The sequence below is a fragment of the Anopheles stephensi genome, chromosome 2 (assembly GCF_013141755.1).
Source record: "Anopheles stephensi strain Indian chromosome 2, UCI_ANSTEP_V1.0, whole genome shotgun sequence".
Lineage (NCBI taxonomy): Eukaryota > Metazoa > Arthropoda > Insecta > Diptera > Culicidae > Anopheles > Anopheles stephensi.
Genome location: NC_050202.1, coordinates 3,938,606 through 3,966,376, shown reverse-complemented (window position 1 = coordinate 3,966,376; position 27,771 = coordinate 3,938,606). Strand labels below are relative to the sequence as shown.

At 45.5% G+C, this 27,771-nt stretch overlaps 5 protein-coding genes across 6 annotated transcripts in view; 3 read left to right on the top strand and 2 right to left on the bottom strand.

Annotated features, from left to right (window-relative positions):
• Nucleotides 1-2,951, bottom strand: part of LOC118504799 (serine-rich adhesin for platelets-like) — a 46,103-nt gene extending 43,152 nt beyond the window's left edge. For both annotated transcript variants that reach the window (XM_036039777.1, XM_036039778.1), the window contains exon 1: nt 1,977-2,951. The gene's annotated coding sequence lies outside the window, so the exon portion shown is untranslated. The remainder of the gene's footprint in view (nt 1-1,976) is intronic.
• Nucleotides 2,952-3,842: 891 nt separating this feature from the next.
• LOC118504797 (glutamic acid-rich protein-like) lies at nt 3,843-5,995 on the bottom strand. The gene is made up of 2 exons (XM_036039775.1): nt 5,151-5,995; nt 3,843-5,079 (listed from the first exon to the last, which is right to left on the bottom strand). The coding sequence occupies exons 1-2, from the start codon at nt 5,558-5,560 to the stop codon at nt 4,371-4,373; spliced, it is 1,119 nt and encodes a 372-aa protein (XP_035895668.1). The 5' UTR covers nt 5,561-5,995; the 3' UTR covers nt 3,843-4,370.
• A 761-nt stretch (nt 5,996-6,756) lies between these two features.
• On the top strand, nt 6,757-9,232 carry LOC118504796 (peroxidase-like). The gene is made up of 4 exons (XM_036039774.1): nt 6,757-6,909; nt 7,217-7,594; nt 7,672-8,413; nt 8,485-9,232. The coding sequence occupies exons 2-4, from the start codon at nt 7,225-7,227 to the stop codon at nt 9,164-9,166; spliced, it is 1,794 nt and encodes a 597-aa protein (XP_035895667.1). The 5' UTR covers nt 6,757-6,909; nt 7,217-7,224; the 3' UTR covers nt 9,167-9,232.
• A 1,004-nt stretch (nt 9,233-10,236) lies between these two features.
• Nucleotides 10,237-14,195, top strand: LOC118504795 (peroxidase-like). Its single transcript, XM_036039773.1, has 3 exons — nt 10,237-10,769; nt 11,805-12,546; nt 12,622-14,195. Exons 1-3 carry the CDS (start codon nt 10,373-10,375, stop codon nt 13,325-13,327), a joined length of 1,845 nt encoding a protein of 614 aa, XP_035895666.1. The 5' UTR covers nt 10,237-10,372; the 3' UTR covers nt 13,328-14,195.
• Nucleotides 14,196-14,436: 241 nt separating this feature from the next.
• On the top strand, nt 14,437-15,766 carry LOC118504794. The gene is made up of 4 exons (XM_036039771.1): nt 14,437-14,635; nt 14,722-15,126; nt 15,212-15,342; nt 15,440-15,766. Exons 1-4 carry the CDS (start codon nt 14,480-14,482, stop codon nt 15,609-15,611), a joined length of 864 nt encoding a protein of 287 aa, XP_035895664.1. The 5' UTR covers nt 14,437-14,479; the 3' UTR covers nt 15,612-15,766.
• Nucleotides 15,767-27,771: the final 12,005 nt, after the last annotated feature.

The following is a 27,771-nucleotide window of genomic DNA, read 5'->3' as shown; positions in this document are numbered from 1 at the left end:
CATTTTTACGCCCCTTATGGCAAGAAACTGCGAGCGTAAAGTTTAAAGTGTGTGCAAAAGGGAGAGCGAGAGAGAGAGAGAGCGAGAGAGAGAGAGATTAAATTTCCATCCACAAGTATGCGACTTATCGGTTACGTGTGAGATGCTATAAAACCATCTAAGGAAAACTTAAAAAATATATGTTAACTTCCCCACACAAAAAAACGGTTGATGGATAGAGCTGCCATGGAAGAGTCAGAATTGGTGGCCGCGGCTATCAAGCGGACCAAAATGGAGCAGCAGCACTCGGTGGAAGGTTGCAAGTCAAAAAACCACCGCTAGCTGCGAATCAGTAAAGCGCGAATTTAAGCACTCGTGCGCATAAATTGAAACCAAGCCCCCGCCAAGCCGTGCGTGCGTATTTGAGCGATTTATTTTCGGCACTAAGTGGGTGGGGTGGTGTGAGTGTCCGCGTGCGAGTGTATTAGGGGGAGACTTTTTATGTTGCGACCCAAGACACCCAGGCCTGCAGACAAAGTCGTTAAATGAGAGATTGAACCTTTTGCAATTATAGCAAATCGATTAGTTCATGTAGTTTCGCATGCTTTTGGCAAGCGCCAGCGACTGTGTGTGTGTGTGTGACAGCCGGCAGGTGGGGTTCAGGTTAGGTTCACCCTACGCGAGAGATTTCGAGCGTGTTTGATCTGATTTCTTTTATTGCTTTATTTTATAGCCGGCTTTATTTCGGCATCAATTAGCCACCCTAAACTTGAGCTGAGGAAAATCGAGAAAAAACGGCAGTCGGAACACTGTTCAGAGTCGCCGCGTCAAGCTTCAGATTCACCCTTTTATGTTAGGTTTTAAACAAAAAATCGGTGGAAAGCTTTAAGTGGAAGCTTTCCTCAGGGTTTATTGGATGGTCCTACTGACACACTCATAGGACGCACGTGTTGAGTCGAGGATCAATTGAAGTCCCTGTAATGTGATCCGAATGATGAATGATGAATTCATTGACAATAATGGAACAAAAAGCCAGCCATTTGTTGTTCCCGTTGTTTGATGAGAAAATAAAAAAGTTTCGCTGGAATTTTTACTGATTGCCTCGATTCGCTAGAACAATCAACGGAACAAAAACTGGTGTAAACACAACCCTCAAATGCTTCAAGCAAACATCGATTTAAATTAATTAATGTTTGAGTGGGTGAATTGAAATCAGGAATTTATTATTGGCACTTTTTTCTGAAAGTCAACTCTTTTTTTGCAATTTTAAAACAGATTTGAAGGGCTTTCTTAAAAATTTGCATTTTGAATTTAACGAAAAAAAAGCGTTTCGAATTGAGTTTGAGCTTCTATCCTCAATATTATTTTTACAGTAAAGCTTATTGAGGAGAATCAAATGAAATTAGCCGTAAATTGAAACGAGACTCTTCATAAAAGATCAAATTTGGTTTAGCTAGGATATATATTGTTATATTCAATATTCTATATAATGCTAGGGATTCCACTTATATGCTTCCTGTACATTGATTAGATCGAGTTGGTGGAATCACATTACAATTCGTTTTTAATTTATTTCGAGTGTTATTTTATCGAACAATCTTAGTTTTTAGATCACAAATGATTTTAGATAACTTGTCTATAAATAACTGTTTTTAAGAGTTTTAATAAAAAAAATCTTTTCATCCAACACAACTTCAATCGGTGCAAATAAAATTGAATTTAGCTATAAAGTCAATGTGGGATTCTGTTTCGGTTTTTTCCGGGCCATTTTTTGTGATACAACATTTAAAGCTGCTTTAATTAATGCTTCATTGCTCGAATCGAATTCTTTGAATATAATGCATTCAAATATTTAGACTTGAAAATTGTAAGAATTCATTGATAGCACCAATAATAATCAATGAATACTTACAATACTAAATATCCTTAATTAGTAATTCTTCATACTAAATATCCATTCTATTCCTGGTAGCTTGTAGCCCGGGAGTGTAACATACCTTTTTGCTCAGTGTTGCAATGTAGCAGCAACGATTCCGGGCGGGCACCGTTCGCAGAGTAGAAGTAAGCTCTTATTTTCTGTACAAAAACCACCAACACCCACCGCGTGTCACTTCGAGGAATCTTCGCTTGCTATAGCAAATTTGCACACACACCACAATTCTAGGGCAAGCAAGCCGTAGGGAGAGGGAAGCGTAGAATAAAATCACTAAATCCCGCACACACGTTAAGCCCTTCCGATAAGCTTCACTAGATCAATTTTCACACCAGCCGCAGCCACCGTCACCAGCCGTTTCTAATCACTGTGGTGTGGAAATTCACGCGCACAACCTCCCAACCGTAACCGAAATTCACTGAAATCTTATTTCACTTCTGCCCGGCGAGTCAGGGAGCTTAGATCTATTCGGTTGGGTGCGAGAAAAAATAAACCTTCGCCCGCGTAATCCGCGTGTCGAGACATTCGCGCGAATCGAACCGAAATGTGATAAAGCAAAGGCACTGCAACCGTACGCCAGGCCACCACGCAAAACAACAGCAAAAAGGGACCGCCAACTGCTAAAATAGTTAAAATACCAACCGATGGGACGTTCGGTAGAAGATGTTCGGCGGGGCAGTAATCGGTCGTCTTAGTCGTCACCGAAATGCGCGTGTTTTTGGGTGGGTATCGTGGTTGCCGTGTGGCACAATAACAAAGAAAGCACACAAAAAAGTAAACACACAGAAAAACACACTGACACTCGCACTAATGCTAATACTGCACGCCGGTCAAATATGGCTTAATTCTGCCTTTTTTTGTCGACTCCCTATGTGCACCAAGGGCGAAATGCGTGGTGTGTATATGTGTGTGTGTGGGTAGGGTGATACTGTGTTGTTCCACCCTACCGTGGTTCGTCGTTCGTTGGTGTTGTTGTTTTTTTAACTACCGCGACACTGCCGGACCGAACAGGTGATGTGTGCCCTCGAAGGCACAGCCGAAGACTGAGGTGCGTTTCGGTGGACGGTCGTGCGAATGGCTGCAGCACGCGAAGATCTCGGCCCGATCATGGCAGCCAGCCGTAGCCGACCGCAACGGCTGATCTAGTGATCGTGCCCGAGATCGATCGCTCAACACCACGCTGATGCTGGGTGGATGATTTCTTGTTTTCAGCCTTTAAACAGCATTTTTAATTATTACATCTTCATAAACTGCTAGCTTTTTGTAAACTCGATTTTTTCTTTGGAAAATATTTTGCTATAAAAATTTATTACGAATAAAAGAAAAATTCTTTATGACCACCACGAGCTTCACTGTGCACACCGAAAGTGGAAACACGTTTCTGCCCCATCCACCATTCATTCCGCGGGGGGAAATGTGATTTGGATGGCTTCGTGACTTGTCCTCGGGTGGAAGATGGAGAGAATGAAGGAAAGCGAACAAAACAACCAGCCTCTCAACACCCTCCCAACGCCATCCCCATCCCAGCAATAATGCCCATGTACGAGGAATGCGATGTCAATGTGCCCGGTCCGATGACGTCTATGTGTGTGTGTGTGTGCGTGTTGGCCACACGAGCTAACGCGGCCGTAACGAATCAAGAATGGCTCCCCTGGGCGTGTAAGCGCGGGGGTTGAAGCAGCTAAAGGTAGCGGTGTTTAGGTTGGAGCCCGCGAACCCATTCTGCCAAAGTGCGTTTAGGTAGGGTTCGTTGCATTAGTAGTATGGAAAGGTTTAATTTTTTTCTACAAATTTGCGTTAAATTTATTGGGGCAGGGAAGAGCTGCAGATAGTTCAAAAATTGGTTAATAGAGAATATTTGCTGATCGACAACTCACTTTATGTTTGGGTGTATTAATTTACAATCTGATCATTTGGCTACATTTTTTCCTTTTTTTTGGTAAGAATAATTCGGATTGGATACTCAACTCATAGTTTTATTTTTTTAATACTTTAGGAACTTACTTTTTCTTTTTAGATCAACAAAGAAGATATTGCTATTTTAAATGAAAAAAGAAGAAAGATTCAGAAAATAAAAACGAAGCGAACCCTGCAATTTGATCAGAAGCGAATGAATGCTGCACACTGCAAAAGCTTGCTGATCATGAACACCGCGAATGAACTCTACGCGATAAAGCTTCCGTGTAAAGCTCACTGATTGAGCAGCGTCGTTCAAAGCGATCGATTTTATAGCAAAACTTGATCGTGTGGTGGAAATGCGTAAGCTTGAGAGGGTTGATGATGGGTTTCCAACGTTAAATTGCATGCATTCGGATCTTCATCTTCCATAGCGAACCTTACCCAGCACAGGTTTATAGTAATAACAGTATCATCAAATTGGATTTATTACGACATATTTGCACTACGCATCGAGGTATCTCGTTAACTAGCCGCTAATCTTAATCACCTACGAAAACCTTCAGTAGTCTTGCGCATCCCCGTCAGCCTCACTGGCGTACTCATACTGCCGATCGTCGTCCCCTTTCTCCGATCCCTCGCCCTCCTCTTCCTCCCCAGAATCATCGTCCCCCCGGTACTTATCCTCATCGGCAGAATCATCCTCATCGTCCCGATCATCGTCCGCGTAATCGTAATCATCATCGTTCTTCTCCGCCTGCCGTCCACCTTTTCCACCATCATCGTCATCGTGGTGATGGTCTTCCCCATCGGCAAAGGACCGGTCAAAGTCCGCCTCGAACCGCAACGCGTCATAGTTTTCGTTAAAGTCGGATTCCCGTTCAGCTTCCGCTTCCGACTCACTGTCGTACTCGTGCGCGTGGTCATCGCCGGACGTCTGCCGTTCGGCCGATTCTAAGCCGCCCTCCTCGAACGCCTCGTCGTGATCGTCTTGTGCAATTTGTTTGGCCGGTTTCTGAGCTTCCGGGATCTTACCGACGGCTTTCTTCTTACCATAGCCATGCTCCGTACTGTCGCGCTCGTTCTCGTGGTAAACGATCGATTCGTAGCCGTTGTGGTTTTGCTTCTGATTCGAACCCTTCTTTCCCGCGGCCATCTGACGCGATGACTTGGCGCTCTTGGTGGGCTTTTCGTCGGTGGGTTTTTTCTTGTTCTTGTTGGCGGCGTTGCTGAGCCCGTACTTTTTGTTCTTATCAGGGTTCTCGACGTCACTGAAAGGAGCGAAGAAGTTAAACGACAGATTTGCGTGTCTGCTCTATTTGTGTGTATCTCCCATACTAACCTGTCATGTTCCTCGATGACTTCGTAGGTAGGTTCTGGCCGGTAGTGATGCGTGTCCACTGTCAACCGGCCGTGTTCTTTTGGCTGGTCGTCTTCCGTGCGCTTGGACTCACCGAACCCCGTCTGTCGCTCGTGCCCGTACTTGTTACCGTCCTTCTTGTGGAAGTTTTCCTTGTGCCGGTAGCCGCCCTTGCCCGATTCACTCGTCGACCGTACGAATCCGACCTCGCCATCCTTAAACCCGCCATCGGAGTGGAACTCGGGCTCAGCAACTGCCCGGCTTTCGACACTTTTCAGCGGCAGTGGACGTTGCAGGAACTTTGCCGGATCGAATATTTCCGGGTACATGTGCAAACCGGAACATTCCACCAGCAGCACTGCAACCAGAATGAAGTTTTCCGCACGACACATCGCCACTAGTCTTGGACACTTGAAACTTTCGGTATTTCACTGAATGCTTTTGTGTTTTGTTGTTAATGTCTTTCGCTGGCGTTGTTTTACTGTCGCACTCGACGCACCGTATGCAAATGTATGCTGTTCGGATCGGTGAGGTGTGATTTATAGCAGGAATGTGGTTAGGAGCGTTCCCTACCTTAGCGGTCCTACGCCATCGAAAAATTGTGCAATGACCACTCGACCCATTGTCCCAGAAATATCGGCTCCAAAGCCCTGCGACAGATCCCGTGTAGAGACCGGTAGAAAACGGGGGCGGCCAATCTAACCAACATGCTCACTCAGCTGGAACGCGTGCGGGTGCGCGTGCCTCGGTGTCGCTACGGTGTCGAATTGTGTCTGTGGGGCGGCGACTTGCATCTTTGCATCTTACTGCTTTGACTGCCGGTGACGGAATTCCCTGGGGAGGAAATGTTTCTTCATCTTCGGTTTGTGGAACGATCGGGAGGGAATTCGCGGCGAAATGGACGAGAAAAACTAACCCAGTTCAATTATTGGTTTTGTGTTTGAAATGAGATTGAAAGTGAAGGTTCTGGATGATCTAACGATGGAAGAAAGTGATTTAAGATTATATAAGCTTGCTTAACTGGCGAAGATAGGAATGGAAAGACAACTTTGCTATAATTATAGCAATCCTCTCAAAGCCTTTTGAAGCAATTTTACGTAGCGAATTAAAATGGCGTCTTCTTTATGTTTGTCTTCACCTGCAATCTCGAGGGGTCTCGGCGGACAGAGTTCTGGCAGGATACTTAGTCCTACGTACAGGTATGTTCCATATGATACCCATTTAAGAATTATCATCATTTAAGGCATTTTGTTCAGTATTATCTATCTCATAAAATCAACAATGCCATTCTAAGCTCGGCGGAGCTATTTATAGCAGCAAATTTAGCGTTTGCCAGCCACACCCTCGCGATAAGGCCCTCCGGCAACAACCGAACTTAAGGCAACGAGTCGATTAGCGAACCCACTTGACCTGCTGCTGCTACTGGACAATTATCTTGGCATGGTTATTGGGTTACGATTCACCGGCTGGGCGATAATCGATAACCGTAGGTGGAGTGGACAATGCATGGAATGCAACGTTGTTGCCTACGCTGATAAAACAAAGCACATGGCAGCGTTGATAACAACCACTTTAATGTTTTTAGTGACTTTAGTGACAGTCGTCGGTTCCGTCGGGCGCCTCACGCAATGGTTTTATTTTTTGCAAGCTCGCGGCGGCCCAGTATAAATGAGCCGGGCGTGAAGTGTAACGAATTCAGTAACCGATTCCTGGTTTTCTGGCTGTCAAGAAGTTGCGCCAGGTACGGGCTTTTGATTTGAAATTTGGTTCGGTTTGATTGGTTCGGTTTTGGTGATTCTGTGGTGAATCAGAGTGACGGGAAAAGTGTGTTTATTGCTAGCTTAGGATTGTGCCTAATCATGTGATATTGATATGGATTTAGCGCTCTTGAACGGGTCAATTAGTGTTCAGTTATCGATTGAAATTACGGTCCTTGAAGTTAGACACCTCTCAAAGCACAGTTATTTGATCAGACTTTTTTTGGGAAGCATAAAAACATAAATCATAAATCATTTTCTAACTGAAATATTCCACCAAACATCTCACAGCTATCAGGATGAAATCTATCGTCGGTTCACTGCTGCTTTGCGTGACTCTGGTGGCCAGTAGCGCCCGCTCACAAACGGTTTGTCCCGAAACACCCGTCTGCAACGAGCAACAGACGCACCAGCTCGATGGTTCCTGCAACAACCTGCTCAATCCTGGCTGGGGAACAGCAAACCGTCCGTACGCACGCTTCGTACCGGCCAACTATGCGGACGGCATCTGGGAACCGGGTCATACCAGATCCGGAAACCCGTTACCGAACGCTCGGCAGCTATCGTTGAATCTTTTCGGTGAAACAGAAACGGAGCATCCGAGAAACACTCTTGTCAGTATGCAGTTCGGCCAGTTTGTTGCACACGATCTGAGCTTTACAGCCGATGGTAAGTGGGAGGTTTGCCGTAAGGCTGGAAGAAACATTTCTTACCAATGATTGTGTGACACTCTGTTCCCCTCCAAGCGGGTGGCATTCAGTGCTGTGCTGACGGGAGACGGGTCCCGAGAGAACTTTCCTCCTCCAGATGTTTACCGATTGAGGTGGCAAAGGATGATCCCGTTCTGGGAATGGAAGGCATCGAATGTATAAACTTGGTACGCACGAAAACCACGCTGGAAGATGCTTGTTCGTCGCAGGAAGGTGAAGTAGCTGAGCAACTGTCCTCAGTTACCGCTTTCCTCGATTTATCGGTCGTTTATGGGAACTCACAGGAGCAGTGCAACAGCTTGCGTACCTTTGAAAAGGGACTGTTGGAAATTGAGCATCGAAATGGGAAGCAGTGGCTTCCACCGCATCCCAACCGGACGGCAACTTGCAGCGTTAAGGATGAGTCCGAATCGTGTTATCTCACCGGAGATGTTCGCTCCAATCAAAGTCCACATCTAACGTTAATACATCAGGCGTTTGTGCTGGAGCATAATCGATTGGCCAGGGAGTTGGCAGAGCTGAACGCCAACTGGGACGATAGTGTGCTGTTCGAGCAGGCACGCAAGATCAACATAGCGCAGTATCAACGAATCGTGTACTATGAATGGTTGCCAATATATTTGGGACGGCAAAACATGCTGGAGACCGGTGTACTCCCAGTGCTGGATGTGAGAAGCTTCGCACGAGATTATAATCACACCGTGGAACCTGCTGTGGACAATGCGTTCGCAACGGCAGCATTCCGATTCTTCCACAATTTAATTGCGGGTCACTTGGAGTAAGTCTACCGTGGCGATGGAATCCAAAGAAGACAATGTTGCTATAATTTGTGCTATAAAACTATTTCAGCCTGGTAGCCGAAAGTCAACAACCTACGGGATCAATTCGACTCTCCGATTGGTTTAACAAGCCGTCGGTGCTGGAGATGAACGATAACTACGAATCACTTTCGCGAGGCATGCTCTATCAGCCGCACGACTGTCCGAACAATCAGCTCACACCGGAGGTTAAGCACTACCTGTTCCGGCACGGTGGCCGGGTTGGGGTGGACCTGAAAGCAATCGACATTCAACGTGCGCGAGATCATGGACTGGCCTCTTACAATGATTATCGCGAGTTTTGTGGATTGCCGCGAGTGACGAGTTGGGAGGAGTTGGAGGATCTTCTAAGGCCTGATTCGGCCCGGCTATTGTCGCAACAGTACGAATCGGTGGATGATGTGGATTTGGCTGTGGGGGGAGCGCTGGAACGTCCGTACGGAGATGGAATGACAGGAGAAACGTTCAGCTGCATCCTGCTGGATCAGTTCCGGAGGACTCGGGTTAGTGATCGGTTTTTCTTTGAAAATGATGGACAGTTTACCGCTCGGCAGCTTCTTGAAGTTCGGAAAGCGACCATGGCTAGGGTGTTGTGTGACAACACTCATGGACTAGGGGAGATTCAAGAACAAGCGTTTTTCCTCGTCGGTGAGGAGAATCCGGTGGTTTCGTGTGCGCAGCTTCCGGTGGTGAATTTAAACCGATGGCCTTGAAGTACAATTTAATGTGAATTTCGCCTTAACGACCATCTCCACTTAATACATTGTAAAGAGAATGAAGAACCTCGTTTTTTGATTGCTACTTATCTGGAGTGTCTAATAGTTCCGAACATCCGAACTTTAAACCAGATTTTTGAACAATATCTTGAAGTATTCAACTAGACTTCCACATTCCCGCATAATATTTCTAGTTGTCCTGTAGCTTAATAGGAACTTTTTTAATCCTTCATGGAACAAAATCCGCATTTACTTGGAACCGTAAATCAGCTCACTGGCACTGGTGTTTGTATATTCCCACGCTTCCTAAACTATACTGTCAAAGCATACCACGAATCCGAAACGTTTGTGCAGTTACAAAACCGTCGCTACAAACCCATCCATCGTTGTAAACCAGTTCATCAATCAGCGGTACATTAGCCGTGTCATCGATATGCACAAACAGTGCCCAAACCCCCGAAAACAATGGCAAGCAAAATGAGGTGCAATATTTTCTAAACAATCTAAACAGTTGCTGCTCGATCCGCCACCATCACTACTGCGGCAATCGGAAGTGTGCGCTAATGGTGCGCCTGATAGGGTTTAATTTGCAGCTTACGGCATAATGTACGCGCAGCAAACAGCCAACAAACCGCCCCGTAATGGAGGGCACACTGTATTGTTTGTTCCGGCAGTAACGCGAACTGCATACAACGGGATATTGCAACCTGTCCCGTGGTGAGAGGCTGGTGCCTGGCTGTGGTTAACGTTCGGGTTAGGGTGAGTGTTTTTAAAGCGCCCCGGCACGCGCACACAAAGCATTTATCGCATCAGCATCACACATTAGCTGCTTTGTTGGCAGCGATGAAAGCAAACGGGTATCAATTACATTCTTATTGTCCGCGCCCCATTGTGCCCACGATTTCCTGCGACATCAAACAATAACTCGTCGCTGACGATACGCCCGGCGCTGCCGAGCAGGCCGTATAAATTATGGCGCTTGTAAACATTCGGTAGCATAATTTTGTGCTGCGATTGGCATATTCCACTCGGGGTGGTTGGTAATTTGCCACCAGTTGCGTCAGGGGTCGGATGTGTCGAAAAATGTGTGTTGTTTTATTTCGCAGATATTAGTTGTGTGAAGTGATTTTTGGTACGATTTTTAGTGTTTCGTTTCGCGCCAGAAAAAACCGAACCGAAATTCACCACATCGAGTGCGCCGTAATGTATGCAATCGTGCTGCACGTGAAGCGAGCTAGGGTGTGTTTGCTTTTGCTGCCGTGCTGCTCAGTGGTCCGTACGGGAGTTTTAGCCGTTTGTCCGCTGGTTGCATCCTGCGATGAGGGCACCACCCCGTACCGTGCCATGGACGGGTCGTGCAACAGTCTGTACAACCCACTGTACGGTACACCTTACCGGCCGTACCGGAGACTGTTGCCGGCGAGGTACGGTGACGGTGTGTTCGAGCCGGCCCGCATGTCTTCCGGCCGACCGATGCCGAACGCTCGGCAGCTTTCGATGGCACTGTTCGGGGAGGTGGAACGGCCGGATGCACGAAGCACCATCATTAACATGCAGTTTGGGCAATTGGTTGCGCATGACATGAGCTTTACCGCGGACGGTAAGTTGGTTTCGAGTGTATATTTGTGGTTTCTTCAGATAGATGAACACATTTTCAATAGCCGAATATAGAGCTGCTGATGAGGTATCTGGTGGCGTATTTACTGCACACGAAAATAGTTTCGTGATGTTGTGTCAGTTGTGAGCAAATTAAGAGAGACTCTAGAGAGAAGTAAGAGCAAACTAAAAGAGAATCGAGAAGGAAAAGGGAAGACGAAGAAAGAATGCAAGAAAGAGAAGGAGTGAAAAACATTGACTAAAAATGCGAAAGAATTGAACGAGCATTGGTGGAAAATCCGAAAAAAATTGATAAAGAAAACGAGCGACAATCGAAAGAGAATTGTGAGAGAATCGATCAAGAATTGAGAGAGCTGAAAGGCAAACGAGAGACAAACAATGATTAAAAGAAAGTTGCGAAAGAATCAAGAGAAAATCGAGAGAGAGTCGTGCAAATGTCGAGAGAGAAATAAGGTAATATTGAGAAAAAATGAGAGGGAATTGAGAGAGAAATGAAAAAAAAATCAAGAGAAAATTTAGAGAAATCGAGAGCTAATTGAAAGAGAATCGAAAGATAATTGAGACAGAATTGAGATTTCTCTCAATTCTCTCACGTTTCTCTCTCAATTCTCTCTCGATTCTCTTGCATTTCTCTCTCGTTTTTTCTCAATTTCCTCTCGATTCTCTTGCATTTCTCTCTCGTTTTTTCTCAATTTCCTCTTGATTCTCTTCCAATTTTCTCACGAGTTTTTCTAATTTTTCTCTTAATTAACTCTCGATTTTCTGTAGATTTTCTTTCGATTTTCTCTCGATTTTTTAATAGATTCTCTCTCAATTTTCTTCCGATTCTTCCCGAATTCTTTCTCAATTTTCCTTCAATTTCCTCTCGATTATCTCTTAATTTCCTTTCGATTTCTTTTTCGATTCCCTCTCAATTATCTCTCTGAAAATAAAGAAAAAAAAATGGAAAATTTATTCCAGGACTCAAGATTGTTCCTGAGAGACATTGATTCCAATTTTTGCACCTTCCATGTTCTAGTATTTGGAGTAAAATGTTGTCCAAATGGGCAAAGAATTCCACCCGACTTGCTGCCTCCTCGTTGTATGCCACTGCAAGTCCCGCCGGACGATCCAATTCTGCCTCTTGGGAACATTCAGTGCATGAGTATGTTACGCACCAAAACGACGCTAGAACATCCGTGCGTTACAAACTACGGTACAGCAGAGCAACTCTCGTCGGTAACTGCGTTCCTGGATCTCTCCATCGTGTACGGTAACAGTGTGGAGCAGACGGCCGGTTTGCGGGAACATCGCGGAGGTCTTATGATGGTGGAGCATCGGCACAGTCAAGTCTGGCCACCGCATAACCCGAACGCAAGCAGACTTTGCCAGATGCGGGAGGACACGGACGTGTGCTACCTAACCGGGGACTTGCGTTCCAATCAGAGCCCTCATCTGGCAATTCTACAGATAGCTTACCTGCTCGAGCATAACCGGTTGGCGAGCGAACTGTCGAAGCACAATCCCTGCTGGGACGATGAACGTCTGTTCCAGGAGGCACGTCGCATCAACATCGGCAAATACCAGTCGGTGGTGTACAACGACTGGCTGCCGATCTACATGGGCCGGAAGAATATGCTGGAGCACGGACTGCTGCACGCCACTGCAGATGCCGGTGGGTTCGTGCGGGACTACAATCCCCTGGAGGATCCCACCGTGAGCAATGCTTTCGGAACGGCTGCATTCCGCTACTTCCACAACATGATTGTGGGAGAGTTAGAGTTGAGTGAGGCGCGTTGGGATGGCCCTCGGAGCGAGTGTTGCTAACCGAGAACGAGTTTCCTTTTGTTTTGCAGCCTCTACCTAGACTCCAAGGAACGTCGTACGCGGAACGGTTCGCTCCGGCTGTCGGACTGGCTGCGAAGACCGGGCGTGCTGGAACAGCGCAACAACCGGGAACTGTTGACGAGGGGCATGACCACCCAGCCGCACGATTCCGCCAACGACCAGCTGACGCCCGAGGCCAAACACTTTCTCTTCCGGAACGCGAACCCTTACGGTGCCGATCTGAAGGCGATCGATATTCACCGGGCCCGAGACCACGGACTTGCCAGCTACAACGACTTCCGGGAGCTGTGCGGATACGCCCGGGCCAACCGGTGGGAGGACCTGTACGCGAGCATTCCACGCGCTACGGTCGACCAGCTTGCCCGGTGGTACGATACGGTGGACGATGTTGAGCTGACCGTAGCCGGGGCACTTGAAATGCACCACCCGGGCGCAACCGTCGGTCCAACGTTTCTGTGCATCCTGCTGGAACAGTTTCGGCGAACGCGTACCGGCGATAGATTCTTCTTCGAAAACGGTGCAACCGAGCGTGGGTTCGATGGGAGGCAGCTGCGGGAGCTGCGGAAGGCAACGATAGCGCGGTTACTGTGCGACAATACGGAAGGGCTTGCACGTATGCAGCACAATGCATTCTTTCTGCCCGATGACGGCGAGAACCGGCCAGTGCCGTGCTCGGAATTGCCCGAGGTACGGTTGGAACCGTGGCGAGTGTGAAGGGACACTGTTTTCCCACCGGAACCGGTTGAGTCCCGGTTGGGGGATCAGCTCTGCACGGCTCACCTAAGGATGAACCTACGGGGAGAGAGAGAGGGAGAGAGCGAGGAAGAGAGCACAGGGAGTTAAAATTGGATTATTTGCCAAATATGTTTGCTTTTCCAGGGATAGCAGGAATAGAATCGATCTGGTGAAGCGGTACTAGCCGGTTCGAAACCAAATAGAGATGCGAACGCAACGTTACGGCACATTGGTTTCTATGTAAATTTGAAATAGTCAATGTTGGTGGAAAAATAGAACAAGTAAAGGCGACTCGCCAGCGAGAGAATATTTGACCGATCCCTGTTTCAGAAATGTATAATAAGGATTAGTATCAGGAAGGGTTTTGAAGAATTTTACAGCAAAATCCAGGCTTCTAGTGGTCAATCAAAGGAATACCAATTGTTATTGGTTCAATTCTTGGAAGAGAGCTCATGAGCTGTTATCTCGGTTGGAATGGAGTTCAAGGGATCTTCCCAAAATACAAACCGCTCTTATAAAAAACTTTGCAGTATCGATTTTACACGAGGAAGCAACGCTAAAATGCATTTTAAAGGTTTAATTGGACTCATCATCCTTTGTAAATTGTTATCAAGACGAAAGAATGCTATGAAGATAAAATGACAGCAATATCGTAGGACTTATTCGAAAACTCTGAGGCATAAAGGATCGCCCTGGATTCACAGGATCTCTTCTTATACCTTGGACATAACATTAAAATAACTTCGATACGTCTTCACCTCAGACGTCATTAGCAGTTAAATCGGATTCAACTGGTTACGAGCTACAAGTTACCAAGAACTGACATAAGTTATTTTTTGTCAATAAAGTATTGGAGCTGATAGCATTGTGAGGCTTCAAAGGGAAAGTAATTTTACTTACTGACACTTATCTGCTTTACATGAACTTAAACACACATCTGCTATTATTAAGGACGCCTTTCTGTTCTATTGAACTCTATAGTACATCTACAAACGGCCATTACTGTGAGCCCAATCGTAGTTTCCAATTCGATTCCAAAATCACTGTCAGCCAATCGTAGCAACCATCGATTTTGGGCGTACAGACTGGCTACTGCAGTCTGGCTGCCGCACCGCGCTGTCAAACGCGAATATGCTCCGGTGGATTCGAAAGTTTCGTTGGAGCACGCTACTGTCGGATTTAAAATCGAATCCCAGCGCATCATCCCGTCCCATCCCGGGGGCGCACCACGATGCGGACCGGTTCGACAGCAAGGACGCCCGGTTGCAGAATACATTATCGGCCATCGTAAGTACGGGTGCATCTCAACTCTTCGCATAATTCGACTGACAGTTTTCGCTTCGTTTCCCTGCATCCCGCCGCCCCGGACCAAGCCGGCCGCCTGTCCCTGTCGGGTACGGTTGGCACGGGCCGAAGATACGGGCGAGGTGGTGACGTTTGTGCAGCAGAATTTACTGCACCACGAGCCACTGCTGCGTGCGCTGAACGTCGGCGAGATACCGGGCCGCGAACAGTTGCTGGAGTACGTTCGGCAGCTGCTGCGAGAAAGCTTCACGCTGGTCGCGCTAGACGATGATGGCGGTGGCCGGCCGTCGGATGGTCGTCGGATCGTTGGCGTTGCAATAAGTCGGCGCAGTTGCAGCTGGGACGGGAAGCAGCTGATCGAGCGGGCGGATCGAACGCGCTGTGACCAGCTTCGTAAGCTGCTTTACATCTGGTCCATCGTCGAGTCGGAACCGGGCCTGCATCAGCACTTCTGTACCCGGTGTCTGTTTGAGGTAAGGCTGCGCCTTAAAAGTAGGCAAACTGACAAACATAATTCACCCAAAAATGTGCTCCGGTGGTACGCTGGGCTGGGGGCAGATTGCATTTCTCGCGACGGCCGTCGAATCGCGGCGGCAGGGCATCGGATTGCACTTGACGTTGCGTTCGCTGCAGCTGGCCCGGGATTTGGGATTCCATTTCGCACGGATGAACTGCACCTGCGAGTACAGGTGAGTGTATGCCGCGAATCTCCAGACCGCATAAACGCACTCAAAATGGCCTCGGTGTTTTTTTGTTGTCGCTTTCCTTTTCTAACCACCCACACAGTGCGCGGATTGCCTCGAAGGCTGGGCTCGAGTGTCATTGGACGGTGGCGTACCATCATCTCGTCGACAGCACGAAGCAGCCGGTCGTACATCCGGAGCCTCCCCATACGCATATCAAAGTGCACGCAATGGCCCTGTTTCCCGGGCTGTCCATTAAATCCTCATGCAGGTAATTAATGGCATAATTGCATTTTTGCTTTCATGCACCTGCCAGCAAGGGGTCAGCGAGAGAGACCGAAAGAGAGTAAGAGGGAGAGAGTGAGAGGGCTTCGCCGTGACTGTAAAAGCCATTGATAATAAAACAACATGGCATTTCCGGGCGACGTAATACATTTATTTATGAACATGCAATCGTCCACGACACGGGACACAACCGGTCAATTTATGTGGCACTCACGTGTGCTTTCGAGGGTGGAGTGCCGGTTTTTTTTTTCGCTCCCTTTCCCTCTTCTCACCCCTGGTTTCCCTCCCCATTTTCCTTCCGTGCCGTGCCAATGTGCTAATTTAGTCGGAGGCGTCCTCGACGACAATGGTTAAATTTTTATGGCTAATTATTTATTACACACCGCATTGTAATCGAGTGCATCAGCGCTGATTTAGTCGATAGCCATTATCGATGCAGCGCACCCAACCCGTGCATCCTTCAGCCTTTTCCGGATGGGCCACTCCCTTTTTAGTGGGTTGCGGAGCAATTATCGATACAATACGTTTTATTTACATTTACTGTTGCGTTTTTGATAGTGCATGTTTGACTACAATCCATCCAACGATCGGCACACAGTTTCTAGCAGGGGTGGGGATGAATTAAAAATAATTTTCCTACCCTCAAACGTGTGTGTATGTGGGTAGATAGAGTTACACTGTTTGTCTTCCAAACGGCACAATGGGCCGAACATGCTTTCCAGTGTCGGCTAAATGTTGGAGAAAAATTTAAATAACATAAAAATTTCCATTACATGAATTATTTGCCCTATTTATATCGTAAGCCGATGATTTTGAAGTATATTTAGTAGTTTACAGGCTTAGCTAACAATTCTAAGCTCAGCCTTCAATCGATCAGCCTTTAGGATGATTTTCTGGATAATCATGATTCTCCCATGTCTAGAAAATAAGACTTACTGTTTTCACTTACAAACTTCAAATGCTAGTAACACCTCAGCTCAGGTAGTTAGTACTCAGTGAAATGGCTCTTCAATTATAATTTGGAAGGATCCCTCACTCCGAATGCCTAATGTGAACATGGAACATTGGTTTCCATAATGCAAAGTTTACTCCACTCATTTCGTGCATTGTGTCCGTGTGCCAAGTGAACCGAGCCAAACGGACAGTTTCCTTGTAATGGCGGAAGGTAAATGGCCGAGATGGTCCGGCAACGGTAATGTTTAATTCAGCTCTGAAAAAGGAAACAAGCACTCAATCGAACGGTATGGCATAATGTTTTCCAGCGAACCGGATGGTAAATGAATTCTGGGAACTGTACTCACGTGTGTGTGTGTGTCCGCGCGCTTATGAAGTGTGTGGTAATTGCAATGGAAATGAGGCTAAACCAGAATCCCCGGGTCGGTTACCGGAATGTCCGACCCCGGGTTCGAATACCGCGAAGTGGTGATGGGGCAAGCAAATAAATTCTGGCTGGATTATGAAGATAGGAGCTACTGACCGCGCGCGTATGTGTGTGTGTGCTGGTTGACATTCCGGCTAAATTGATGTTGATGGTCGTGATTAATTGCTGCAGTCCTGTGCAATTATGCATCGGATTGTGTGCTAAACTAATCAGTGGAATGGATTAGAATTATGGCACATTTCGGTGGTCATATGAAATAAAAAAATTTGGAAGATCGAAGACCAGCCTGCATGAAGGTATATTTTAAAATAATAATGTCTCTCTAGGGCAGGTGTTTAGCGATTTGTAAATTATTGAGATGGATGTTGGTGCAGCGTGTTTGAATTTGATTTATCATGCTTGTTGTTCATTTTAAAAATGCTATAATTGAATGCTATAAAATTCCCAATAATTCTAAAGGGGTGAAGAAGTCCTACATTATCCAACTGTTAGGCTTAAACGAATGATCATTAGCTTTCAAAATCAAATAAGCAGACCTATTTTCCTATTTTGTTTACATCGTTGACTCGCTATTACCATGTTGAAAACGATTTGAAGAACAACCCTTTGCCGTCAGTTTCAACTACCCATATGGGAGTGATTTCTTTGCTCCTTAGCTCTTTGTACGACGATCTACCTTGACGTATCGGGTATGTCACAAATCATATCGTATGATTTTTTAATGAGCTCTTCTACCAAGGACCGGGCGCCTCCATCGAGCAAACGCGTTGAACAATTCGTGGGCGTGTTTCCGCCTTATCCTGCAAGCCGTTTTCTTGTTGCACGGAAGAAAGAACTTTAACAGAATTTTTCTCAGCTTTTCCGAGTGTGTGTGTGTGTCAGAGTTTGAATAGCCGAGAAGAATTGTTTCCGATTCGAAGACAATTGCTGCATCGAGTGTCATTGTTGGAAAGAAATTTTCCCCGTGAGGATTTTTCGGGTACGAACCCATCGTTTTATCGTTTTGTCACCATTTCAACCTTGTGTTTTTGTAAAGAAATAATGGGATGGCACGATGACGAAGGATGAGCTAGAAACGACGGCCCGATATGTGTTTTTCTTCACAGAATCATCCATTGAGAGGAAGATAAGTGTTTTTCATGTTTTTTTTGGTTTTCAGACTCCTTTAGCTGCTTTACTTTGCTGCAATGCATCCTGTATGTGTGCGGTGCAATGGTGCCATGAATTTTTCAGCACCATCGCTTTTAACGATTTGCAAATATGTGACACATTCGAACCGGAGGGTTGAAGGGTTATCGGGCTTGCAGGAGCTTATGTAAAGTGGTGAGCAGTGAGTTGCAGCGAAGAATCTGCTTCACTCTGGTGACACTGTTCTTGGAAAACCTTCCTTTGTCCACTTAAGAACGGAATAGATTTGGATTCTTGTAGTACGGAAGAAGAAAAATGGCAACAAAAACTTAGCGTCTCTTGGAGTTGGAGTGATCTTCAGAGCAGATGTACATATTTATGAAGCAAATTCAATGCGAACATCCAGCGCTCATCAGTCGAAGTGTTTGTCTTCCGTTAATGGGCGTCCCATAAAGGACAGAAGCGGGACAGAATATGGGACACGAAAACACAAAGTAATGTAGCGCAGTAGTTTCCGGTTTCCGGGGGTGGCGTTGGAGGTGATAGTCTCCAACCACACCATCACCACTACGACAGTGGGAATATTCCTCCCTGTAGGGAAAAGTGGGATGAAAGTGGGGATGGGAGAAACAGGGGACATTTTGCTGTCAACAGTGCATTTGCATTAACCTCGAAGGATGATAGCGAGCGACCACCGAAAGGCAACCAAAATGGCCAATGGGCAGCCTTCCAGCTACCAAACCCCGCTTGTCGAACATGTCCAGCTCGGATGAAAGCGGTGTGTGTGTGTGAGTGCGCCACTTAAATGTAACCGAAAAGTCATGTTCGCCATTATTCTTCGGTGTACAAAACATTTAATGTTAAATTATGCAAATAAATCTTATCCCCCGCAGTGATAACATAATGGACTCGTGGAACCCCGGCGTTGGTGGCGATCCATTCGTTCCGTCCCATGTCTCTGGCTGGTCGATAAGGGTCGCTGCTGGAATGGGGCCGAGCGGCTGGTGGATGTGGATGTGCGAAAAGGGACGAGCCGGATGAAACAGATAGTGTAACAGTGGCAAAATCTCGACCGAGCGACACGGACATGGGTTGTGTTTGTTGTTAGTTCACGCAAACGAAAGTGTCAAGCGACGCGAGTGTATTGCTGCAGCTCGGCTCGTTGAAGTGGTCTACTCTGTGTGGTGTGTTTTCCGTTCCGATTCAGAACGGTAGTCGCAGCAAGCCAGGCTTCAATCCACCGCAAAACCGTGAGCTAGAAATTGTGAAGAGTTCTTACCCGTGAAGGTACTCAATTTTCCCATGCTGCACAATACTGCCGAGCGAGTGGGGCGACTGTGGCAATTGCATTAAAAACTTGCTCATCTTGCACGCTGCATCCTCTCAGCGTTGAACAGCCTCGCAAGCCTTTTCCGTGGCAGTTTTGTCCGGAGAAGGTTCTCTCACCCTTTATCCAACCTTTATGCGATTCGATAACATTGTAGGAAATATTAAATGCATCCAGTGGTGCTGACGCACAGCGCTGTGAGCACGGGCATCGGAACGAGCATGCTGGTGCGCTTCGGAATGCTAATAAGCCAATGATGTATCTTTCGCTCGTACCCCGACACATTATTGTCGCCTTTGATAGTATCGTCTCACGGAGGAGCGGGTGAGCCGTGCCATGCGTACGGCTAATCTTATGCAAGTTTTAATGACAATTGTATAACTTTCCATCGTTGCCATCCATGGGAGCAGCAGTGGCAGCAGCACGGTGCTGAGCAGGAACAGCATGACTGTTCTGAGCGATTTCTGCGAACAAAAGGCGAACGTGCATTAGCTGGAAATGGTTGAGCAAAGACCAGGAGATACGGAGAATCAGTGGAACTAACTAGGCGATGTGTCCGTGTTCGGCCATGTTCGTTTTGGATGATTAGAACCAACTTGTTAAACATGTATGCTTCTATTTGTTTCTTGATTGTATTAGTCATTGTTGCTTGATTGTGTTGATCTTTGTTTTTGTGTTGGATGCTCTGCATGTAACTTGTAGTTTAATTTCGCTTTACCTTTGATAGTTCTAGGAAAATAATCGATTTATTTTGCTTTTTTCATTGAAATATTTATCGTCTCATCAATTAGCTTTTGTATGTAGTTGCATGATTGTTTTACAACAGATGTGCTGATGTATTAGTTTTGTTTAATATATGATTGTTAACTAACATTTGTTCAATTTGGATTTTTTATATACTTTTTTATTTTTTTTACTTAATTTTCTGTCCGATTTGCCACTCTGATCTGCTAAGCGTTCAATCGTTGATTTGTAATTTTGAAACAAAAGAATTTATTTTCCTATAGATGATTGAATTTCAAACAACCCGTTAGGAAAAGGTGTTAAATTTTCACTCGGCTCATATATCACCAATAATGCACAAAATGTGCCATGTCTCAAATTTTCCATATCAACACTTTCAATCGAGATAAGAATGATCAGATTTCTTCCACTTGAAAGCCATTCTACACCTTCAATTGTGCTACGCACATAGGTAGTTATCGACCTCGATTGTTGGGTGTAAATAATTAATAGCACACACATCATGCCATCGAAGCTGCCGATTGGTGGGTTGCAGATAAAAATCGACAAACCGCTGGAAGACAGCCACCTTCAGCACATACCCATCCACACACAGGCACCATCAGAGAGTTGTGCTTTTTGAGCTGTGCTGAGCCGAAGTGCCGACGTAGCCAAAGGCTGGGATCGAATTTCAAGGAATCGTGTTAATCAGATAGCAATCGAAAACCCCAGTGCTCGGCTAACATCGGTACCACTCATCGCAGCAGAGGATGCGGTATGCAAAACAAATGCCAATGGGGAATCGACACCGATGGTAACGGTCCGGTACTAATTTTCCCATGATTAATGGGACCTTAAGTGCGCCGTATCGATGGGACGGATGGGTACAGTCCCCGTCGAGGGGACTGAGTACAAGCGATTAATTTGTTGTAGCAGCACTCGAACGGTCGGTGCGGTGGACCGCGATGAGTTTCTAATTGCTTTTAGATGAACCTGATTTGGGGGTTACGGTGAGTGGTTCGAGAGAGTGTTGTGTGTCACCGTCGTCGTCGTCATCGTCGTCGTTGCTATCTGTCTCACAAGCCGGGTTGGCAATCGAACGTTTTTCGAGGGTAGCAATTAATTGCAATCGAATCGAATGATGAAAAAGCATTGCTCTTCATTCTCCACTTGGGAATGAACACTTCTTGTGTGGGCTTTTGCGATTGTTTTAATGATTTTGCTATAAAATTTCAATCGATGTTGACGATTAATCCCAATTGCTCTAATGAAGAGATTTTTGGTAAATTTTAATAATATCGGTATGATACTATCATCAAAGATTATCGCTTTTTATAATTGCAGGCTCTCAAATTCAAATTCAAATTGCTAGTAGATTGCCATGGTATAAAAATACTTATAATTATTTATAGCAAAAAAAACTAGGCGTTGGCGATTTAATCCCAAATTAATTCCTTTGTTTCGGTTAAAGTGGGAATTTTCATTTTCCACAGCAGCTTAGCACTCCAACTTTTTTAAAACTGTGTCCTACAAAATTAGCCTGACTCTAATCCTCTCCCAGCAAAACCTTTTTTTTCGTTTTTATTCCACCGACCCGTCTTACTAAGCCATTGTATTGACTTTTAACTTTCCTAATCACGAACCACTTTCACAACACGCCTTTTTGAGCAGGCCCACCGGTAAACGTTAATTGCTGTCGTGTTTTCTTACGTTCTCTGTGTCTCTCTCTCTCGCTCTGTCTCTCGTTCTTCTCCCCAAACCCGTAAAAAGCGAACCGTAAATCTTTGCCAACCCAACAAAACAAGGTAGCTAACGAATCACGGCTAGTATGAAGCTACGCTCACACGCACACAGTTGAGCACAAAAAAACAAAATCACAATGCAAAAAGAAAATGGTTTTGCGAAGGAACGAAAAAAAAAAGAAAGGAAGAGAGTTTTCCGACTGCCGACCGTGTTCCGGACGGAGATTGGAAAAGAAAAGCTCAAGTGGCTGAGTTTTGAAGGGAAACAAAAGAGCTTTCAGTTTTAGGCCCGACCGATTCCTGAAGACCGACCACTGAAGAGTGTTTTTATGTTGTGCTGTGTGTTTGTGTGTGTGTGCGATCAAGAGAAATTTAAGGACGAAAAGAGTGTAGCGAGAAAAGTTAAAAAAGGGACCCAAGCCACACACAGAGCTTCAAGTGCCTAAGCGCATTTCCCCTTGCTTCCGATTGCTTGATTGAAATGGACGTCTGTGAAAACGAAAGGGAAAGGAAGAGAAAGAACAAAAAAAACCCGGGAAAACAAGTGGGAGGAAAAAGTGGGTGGTGAAAGAAACAAAAAAAAGCGAGTGTCGCTAACGAGAGATGAAAGCAATGCCTTTTAATTGTTTGAATTACTTCGTTTGGCCGCTGTTACGCTTTTGTGTTGCTAGCTGGCGCGATGGTGTGTGGTGGCATTTCCGTTTGATGTCCCGACCGGAACATGCTCCCCCCCCCCGCACCTCTTCCCCCCTCGGCTGTTGGTGCCCCATCACATATCCCGTGAGCATTGCACTGTGCAGTAAAATGCAATTGCGGTGCAGTGACCGTAAGGCAAGTAACCGGGCAAGCGCGCTAAATACAATTTTGTGGTTGCAGGCGAGAAATTACAGCACTGAAATGGCGGAAATGTGGCATACAAATGTGTGTGTTGTGTGTGTGCTTTCGGGGACGTTTCTGTTCCTTTTTATTATTGCGATGCTTTTGTGGAATCCGTTGGCTCCTCCGCTTCGTCACCCCTGCCCGGTTTCCTTGTAAACACCACAGTTGGGTCATTTCCTTTTTCCCCTTGTTTGCTTGATCATTAATTTATGTACAGGCGTGTGCAAGATGATTACTGCTTGAAGCGGCTGTAAGTTTGAGGTTAAACATACTACTTGAGAAATTTTAAATGCTCTTTAGCGCAGTTTAGTTTCCATAATTTGCAATTTTAATGTATGTTATAGCATACCTAATTTGTGGTGAATTGAGGTGGCAATAAGCATCACAATTGCATAAATTAAGGCGTATAACAGCCTCCATATGAGCAGAGCAATGGCAATCGGATGTACTCTTGCCCCTTAATCTCCAACTGAAGTTCAAAATTTTAATTTAAATTACCAATAGTTTCCAGCCTAATCGATGAATCATTAATCTATTAATAATGAAAAGTAAATGAAAAATAAAGTGTAATTTATGATAATAAAGAAAACTTAATACCAGTCTGCGAATCGTTTGAACACGGCTGTAAAAGGCATGATTTGGAAGGCATTCTGGAGTGGGCTAACGTGACGACAAATGAGCAAATTTCGAAACAGAGTTAAAACAAAAGAAATGTTGTAAACCAAGTGAGCAACTAAATGGTGGAAAGGGGAGCCATTTTCTTTTTTTTTGTTTCCTGCTTCATATTTCTGGTAACCGTAACGAATAAAATAAAATACAGGAAGTGTGTGGTAGCTCACCACGAACTGGATTAGTTGACAATCTGTTCATTTCCCTCCGGTTTTTCCTTGGAATTTTACGCTAACGCTCTCCGGGGGGGATGAAAAGTGTTTCTCGTTTCATCTTGCTGGTGCGGTTGAAAGGAAAAAGAGGCCTTTAAACGCTAAGTACTTATCCGTAACCGGTGGTTTGAAGCACAGTTTGCCCCAGTTTAGAGCCTCCTTCGGCGGCCACAGCGTCGGGTAGAAGGCATGATGAAAGGCGACCCACCCGGACGACCGTGGTAGACGCAGAGAATGTAGTTGTTTAATCGATTGAAATCATAAATCGTTAAGCGAAGCAATCGAAAGTAGCGAAAGCACTCGAGTACCTTCCTCGGAACTGCCTTCCATTTTTCCCGCCTTGCGTTGGGGTGGGGTTCGGGTGGAAAGACAGTGTGGGAGGAAAGCTGCTTCTCTCCTTTTCCACCATCCATCACCCCGCCATTGTGTGAAAGCGAAAAAGGGGTGAAAACCGGGCGCTCGACGGTTATGAGCCGGGGTTTTTTGGAAGCGAGCCAAACAGCCGAACGAGGCCATCCTTCTGCCGGCTCACCATCATCGCACGGACCAGACAGAAATTGAATAAAATGAAAACGTTTATAGCAACATTAAACATAAAATTAGATTGTTATTGAGCGGGTAACAACTACGCCTTCAGGGGAGCGTTCGAATCCTTCGGTGCCCGGGCTGGGGCTTTCGGGATCGTTCCTCTGCTAGCGTATCCTTTTTCTTGCGTAGGAAGGGGAAAGGGAGTAGGAGAGGAGGTAGGGGTGAGGTGGATGAAGATTAGGGGATGGCAAACCGAGCTCCCAATTCGATTGCTGCAATCGGAAAGATTTCGGATCCGGTTACGAACTCGAACAAAAGTTTTCCATCGTTATGCGGTGCGAGCTGGAGGTAGCAACTTTTGTTGCCTTTTCGCTGAGAAGTAGGAGCATGAGAGCAGGATAGGGAAAGAGAGTGGAAAAGGGGTAGAAAAGCGAGTGTGCAAAGAAGACACCTTAGATAACTGAGTTTCGGGCGAGTTTCAGCGAGTAGCGAGCCCCCCCAAACAACGCCTGGACGATATAGGTCCGGTGGGAGTTTCGGCACTGAAAGGTATCCGGTTTTGCTGCACAAGGACTCCAGCGTTACCACCCACCCAAAAGCCCGTGCAATAAACCAGCAATAGAAGTATGAACACGGGCCTGTCCAAAATTAACTGACAACAATGGCCAGGCGGTAGCGGCGAATATGTTGATGTTCATAACCGTACACTTTTATGTGAGTTCGTTTGATTGTGGCCACGGTGACGATGGTGACGTCGATGATGGCGATGACGATGATGATGATGATGATGATGATGATGATGGTGGTGCTGACAAACGAGTACGGGACGATGAACCACCGATGGTGCACACCGAACAAGGACCAAAAATTGAACCAAATTGAAAAAGTTCCCACCGATGAAGGCAGTCGCGCGAGTGTACTAAGTCTATCGTGTGTGTGTCAGTGTTTCACGCAGAGGGGAGGGGGGTGGTTTTCCATCTCCACTTGGCCTTATCTTGCAAAACCAGCCAGTTACACAAATTTTTGCAGCATATTGAAATGATAAAACGAAAAGCGAACGCGAGGAAGAGTTGCACGTGGAAAAAAAGCGGACAAAGTAGTTAAAAGCGCACGAGAGACGATGAACGGGTGGGAAGCGAGTATTTTTTTTGTCCATACAGCTCACCACCTCGAAAGTTGTTGAAAAATGGCAAATTCCATTGCACGGTGGGCCCGGAATGTTTATGTGTTTAATTTATCAGTGAACAAAGTCATACTGTCATAGAGAATTATATTACTTTTAACGACACGAGGCTAGCCATTGCCGTTCGGTTTGAAGTGAGATGGACGTTTGTGAAATGGATAAAAAGAGACATTGTCTCAAAGTTGCCAGTAGGGAGGCTTAGATAGCTGTTAGGTGGGTCATTATCCAGGTGCTCAAACAGCAGCAGAACACGTACGTTTATGGCTCGAACATTGCATGGATTCCACTGGGAAATAGATGTTTCAATGCGTAACGCTTTAATTTGTGAAAATGAGTATTGAAAATGAAAAAAAAAAGGTGAAATTGTTGTTTTAAGTATTAAAGTGACTGGAGTAAAGTAGTTCAGGTTTGTATTGAAGCTTTTTCGTTAGGGTGTTGGGATTTGCGCCTAAAGGTAGGCAATCAGTAAATCACCTCATACAGCTCGAGTGACTTTTCTAGTAATTTCTTTGTTTTTCAAGGTTTGCTTATTTTCGAATATTGAAAAGAATTTATGGAATGCTAGAATGGAGCTAAAGTTAAGACTTAATTTGATATGCGCAAGTTGCAATTATTTTTTTAACGTTTTACAGTGAAACTAGTTACACAATGTCAATCAGAATTCAGATTTTCTTGGCCTAACAATCATCGATAAAAGTAAATGGCTATCTAGTTTCCTCAGAATTTCATAGCACAATGAAAATATCATCATAAACGTTGTGAAACCCCTCGGTGTGGTGCGCCTGTTATTGTTTTCTAGAGAAATATGAGATAAATGAAGAAATTGCCATTGGAGTATCAAATGACCGGTATAAAAATAAATAATCTCATCATGGGATATTATTATGTCGATGCTATTCATAGCAAGAATCTATTTCTGTAGATCGATTTAGTTTTATTCATCACAAATATATAAATCTTATAAATAAATTGATTTCACTGTGGAATTAAAGAATATTAAAATCGATTTGGTTTTGCTTGAGGGGAACTTAAAAAAAAAATTAGTTATTAATTTTTTACAAAAAAAATCCTAAAAAATGCTAACAATTTATTCTTGGAACCTTATTGTTTGTTATTTTTATCTCAATGAGTTCTATTGATTTTGGTTTTATACGTATTAGTTGACAGTTTTTTCAGCTCAAAATCCCCTATCAAGTTAATCGAAAATTGAGAAGTACAACCCACTTTAAAATCATTTTCTAAAATGCTTCGTAAACTACGGAAAAGGAACCCGCACTTCAATTCCCATCTTGAAGCTCGTGTTTCCCTGTTCATGTTAACAAACTCTCAACAACTTGTAGCACTTAGACCGAGTTGGCTAAAGATCTGTCACTCAATACACGGCTCAGCAACACACACACACCCATCCCAATAAAAAAGGGGTGAACTTTACACTTCTCAACTCCCTATCGACTAACGCACTTCCGGTGGTGCTTGTAACCCCGTGATCGAAGACTTCTCGGATGCTCGGGTAATCGAACGTGTAACCAATTTCGATCTGGCACGTCGCTCATGCGAGGGGGATTGAGGGTCTATTGACAGACTGTCACTCGTGCCGAATTCATTACCGAGCGTGTTTGAACCGGTACGCACCGATCGGTGTATCGACATCATCAAAATTCATTTGAACCTCTCGTAATGCGGAGGCGTTGAAGGGTGTAACCAACTCCAACTTCGGGGCGGTTTGAACTGTGCCTGCAGCAGCAAATCTTCCCACCAGCACGCTGTGGTGAAGCACTGGAGTTAAGTTGAAGTTGAAAGTATAAATTAAATTCCATCCCCGTATCACCGGAGTGCAGGAGGAGTGGAGTTAGTGGAGTGGAGCAAGGGTGCCAAGTGGTTTGAAAATGGAGGTGAAATCGCTTCCCAACATCCCCGAAAAGCCTGTGTGTGCATGTGTTGGCAGGTCGTGCGTAGAGTTTAGGGCTTTCGCCAGTGCCGCGCCGAGACAAACATCAAAAACGCTTCAAAACGAGCGGGAGATTCGAGGGGTAAGGGGCTGAAAGTTTTGGAAAATATTCTCACACCCCAACCCGGCCCCGGACACGAGCGGGTGGGGCCGTGTTGAGTGGCGAAAGGCAATTAGCAGTGGCGTAGTTTTGCCGTTCTAAGAAAACACTCCAGTGGATGTTGTGGTGGAGTTGGTCCAGGTTCAACCGTCCAGTTGCACGGTTTTTTGAACCTCCGGCAGCAAACCTTCGTGTGTGTGTGTCTGGGAGCACACGCATACATGGGCAAAGGAAAAAGAACTCGCTTAAAATACCAACTCCCGAGCACATTCTTTCCTAGCAGCGCGCTTGGAGCTAGGTTCGGACCGAGTGTTTGGCAAGAAAGGCTTA

Excerpts from the sequence above, each read along its gene's own strand:
- LOC118504797 (XM_036039775.1), bottom strand. The coding sequence starts at position 5,560 with ATGTGTCGTGCGGAAAACTTCATTCTGGTTGCAGTGCTGCTGGTGGAA. Across the intron at positions 5,080-5,150 it reads GTCATCGAGGAACATGACAG|TGACGTCGAGAACCCTGATA; the intron begins GTTAGTATGGGA and ends CGCTCCTTTCAG.
- LOC118504796 (XM_036039774.1), top strand. The coding sequence starts at position 7,225 with ATGAAATCTATCGTCGGTTCACTGCTGCTTTGCGTGACTCTGGTGGCC. Across the intron at positions 7,595-7,671 it reads TCTGAGCTTTACAGCCGATG|CGGGTGGCATTCAGTGCTGT; the intron begins GTAAGTGGGAGG and ends TTCCCCTCCAAG. Across the intron at positions 8,414-8,484 it reads TTAATTGCGGGTCACTTGGA|CCTGGTAGCCGAAAGTCAAC; the intron begins GTAAGTCTACCG and ends AAACTATTTCAG.
- LOC118504795 (XM_036039773.1), top strand. The coding sequence starts at position 10,373 with ATGTATGCAATCGTGCTGCACGTGAAGCGAGCTAGGGTGTGTTTGCTT. Across the intron at positions 10,770-11,804 it reads CATGAGCTTTACCGCGGACG|TATTTGGAGTAAAATGTTGT; the intron begins GTAAGTTGGTTT and ends TCCATGTTCTAG. Across the intron at positions 12,547-12,621 it reads ATGATTGTGGGAGAGTTAGA|CCTCTACCTAGACTCCAAGG; the intron begins GTTGAGTGAGGC and ends TTTGTTTTGCAG.
- LOC118504794 (XM_036039771.1), top strand. The coding sequence starts at position 14,480 with ATGCTCCGGTGGATTCGAAAGTTTCGTTGGAGCACGCTACTGTCGGAT. Across the intron at positions 15,127-15,211 it reads GTACCCGGTGTCTGTTTGAG|ATTGCATTTCTCGCGACGGC; the intron begins GTAAGGCTGCGC and ends GGCTGGGGGCAG. Across the intron at positions 15,343-15,439 it reads AACTGCACCTGCGAGTACAG|TGCGCGGATTGCCTCGAAGG; the intron begins GTGAGTGTATGC and ends CCACCCACACAG.